The 2658-nt window shown below is 45.6% G+C and overlaps 1 protein-coding gene across 1 annotated transcript; it reads left to right on the top strand.

The window, feature by feature from the left end:
* Positions 1-1061: 1061 nt before the first annotated feature.
* On the top strand, positions 1062-2654 carry LOC101344528 (protocadherin beta-13-like; the record flags this gene model as incomplete). The annotated part of the gene is made up of 1 exon (XM_004391168.1): positions 1062-2654. A coding segment is annotated over exon 1 (1593 nt), but the record flags the coding sequence as incomplete, so codon positions are not given.
* Positions 2655-2658: the final 4 nt, after the last annotated feature.

Raw genomic sequence — 2658 nt, 5'->3', positions numbered from 1 at the left:
AAAATAGAAATAACGAAGATATATTACAAATAGATGCAATGCAATTGTGAAATTGTATTCTTTGGCCAAATGAACTGACAGTCTTATCTGTAAATATTCTATGCTTGAGTGATTCTTTTCCAATAGTGTGAAAGTTTAATAAAGCCATACTTTAAAATTTAAGGATGCAGGCTGGAAGTGTCCTATTTCAGAATAAGGTGTTTTTGATTCTTTAGAGAACTTCAATTTTAATTCTACTGACAACTTACAGTAAGTGCCGAGCCTTAGAAAGAGTTTACTCTGTGCAAGGCCTGGTTCTATGAATTGATGATAGATAAATAGATAGATAGATAGATAAAGTTAATTTATAAGGTTAAGCTCTCTGTGTCTCAGTTTCCTCATCTGTAAAGAGGGGATTCACAACAGTCCTATGTGGTAGGTACCATTATTATCCCCACCTTACAGATGAGAGGCAGAGAGATTAAACCATTTGTCCAAGGTCCACAGCTTGTAAGTATTCTCATAGTTCATGGAAGTAAAAGTATATAATATCTACGTTGCTCCCATTATATTTTTTAAAATTGTTTCTGCATATATTCTTTCTTCCCTACCAGGCTGTTAAGCAAATAATCTTCTTTCTGCTCAAAACACTATTGATAGTAGAGTCCCTACTACTAAATAACCTTTCTGTTGTGTGGCCCTCAGGCTGTTGTCTGCGCATTAAGTGCAGGTGATAGTAGTGTTGTAACCTTACCTAGCTGGTGGTACATACAAGCGGAGTTGAGAAAATTGCATCCATTTCCATCTCAGAAAATGTTAAGATCCTGTTAGGACACATGGTGGCGTTGCAGGATAAGAAGGTACAAAGGGAACTGCAGCTCTGGTTCCATTAACAGGCAAAACTTACCAACAGAGCCTGGAAGCCCACGGGAAGCTTGGACACCAAGGAAGGAGGACTGGGAGGTGAAAAGGGATATTCACCAGAATATTTAAGCTATCTTGTGGATTAATCAGTCCTCAGATACTGGGGTTTTACACTTCAGCGAATCTATCCTCTAAGGAAGCTGTACCAAGTAAGAACAATGGAGGACAGCAGGAAGCTCCTTTGCAGACAAAGGCAAGTCATTTTATCCTTTCTCCTCTTGGGTTTGTCTCTGGTGGGGGCGGAACCGAGGCGCTATTCTGTAGTGGAGGAAACTGTGGGCAGCTTCTTTGTAACCAATTTAGCGACGGACCTGGGTCTGGGGCAGAAGGAACTCTCCAGGCGAGGGGCTAGGGTCATTTCCACAGGGAACAAACTGCGTTTGCATCTCGATGTGGAGACCGGGGATTTGATGCTAAATGAGAAACTGGATCGCGAGGCACTGTGCAGTGACACAGAGCCCTGTGTGCTACGTTTCCAAGCGTTGCTAGAAAATCCCTTAGAGTTTTTTCAAGCTGAGCTGCAAGTAATAGACATAAATGACCATGCTCCGGTGTTCACGGACAAAGAAATATTACTAAAAATATCAGAGAGCAGTCCTCCCGGGACTACGTTTCCTCTGAAGAACGCTCAGGACATGGACATAGGTCGAAATAATATTGAGAATTATGTCATCAGTTCCAACGCCCATTTTCGGGTCCTCACCCGAAAACGCAGCGACGGTAGGAAATATCCAGAGTTGGTGCTGGACAAAGCACTAGATCGGGAGGAGGAACCTGGGCTCATGTTAATCCTCACGGCCCAAGATGGTGGCTCTCCGCCCCGGTCTGGAACAGTCCAGGTCCACATCGAAGTCGTGGACACTAATGACAATGCCCCTGAATTTGAGCAGTCTCTCTATCAGGTGCAGGTCCCTGAGGACAGTCCCATGGGCTTCCTGATTGTGAGGGTCTCTGCTACTGACATAGACATAGGAGCCAACGGAGAGATTTCTTATTCACTTTTCCAAGTTTCAGAGGAGATTAGCAAAACCTTTGAGGTAAATCCCATGACAGGAGAAATTCGACTGAAAAAACAACTTGATTTTGAAACAATTCAGTCCTATGAAGTCAACATGGAGGCCAGAGATGCTGGAAGCTTTTCTGGAAAATGCACTGTTTTGGTTCAAGTCATGGATGTGAACGATAACGCCCCAGAAATCTCCATTTCTGCGTTTACCAGTCCGATACCTGAGAACTCGCCTGAGACTGTGGTTGCAGTTTTCAGTGTTTCAGATCTTGATTCGGACGAAAATGGGAAGCTAGGTTGTTCCATTCAGGACGATCTACCATTCCTCCTGAATTCTTCTGTCGAAAACATTTACACTCTGGGAACAGACAGACCTCTGGACAGAGAGAGCAGATCTGAGTACAACGTCACCATCACCGTTACGGACTTGGGAACCCCAAGGCTAAAAACACAGCTCAGTGTAACCGTCCTGGTCTCCGACGTCAATGACAACACGCCCACCTTCTTCCAATCCTCCTACACCCTGTTCGTCCGCGAGAACAACAGCCCCGCCCTGCACATAGGCAGCGTCAACGCCACAGACAGAGACTCAGGCACCAACGCCCAAGTCACCTACTCGCTGCTGCCGCCCCAGGACCCGCACCTTCCTCTCGCCTCCTTGGTCTCCATCAACGCGGACAACGGGCACCTGTTCGCTCTCAGGTCGCTGGATTACGAGGCCCTGCGAGCCTTCGAGTTCCGCGTGGGCG

This window comes from Trichechus manatus, unplaced genomic scaffold (genome assembly GCF_000243295.1).
Source record: "Trichechus manatus latirostris isolate Lorelei unplaced genomic scaffold, TriManLat1.0 scaffold01767, whole genome shotgun sequence".
In the NCBI taxonomy this organism is placed as follows: domain Eukaryota; kingdom Metazoa; phylum Chordata; class Mammalia; order Sirenia; family Trichechidae; genus Trichechus; species Trichechus manatus.
The sequence above is the reverse complement of the archived record's forward strand: the minus strand, read 5'-3'. Positions and strand labels throughout refer to the sequence as shown.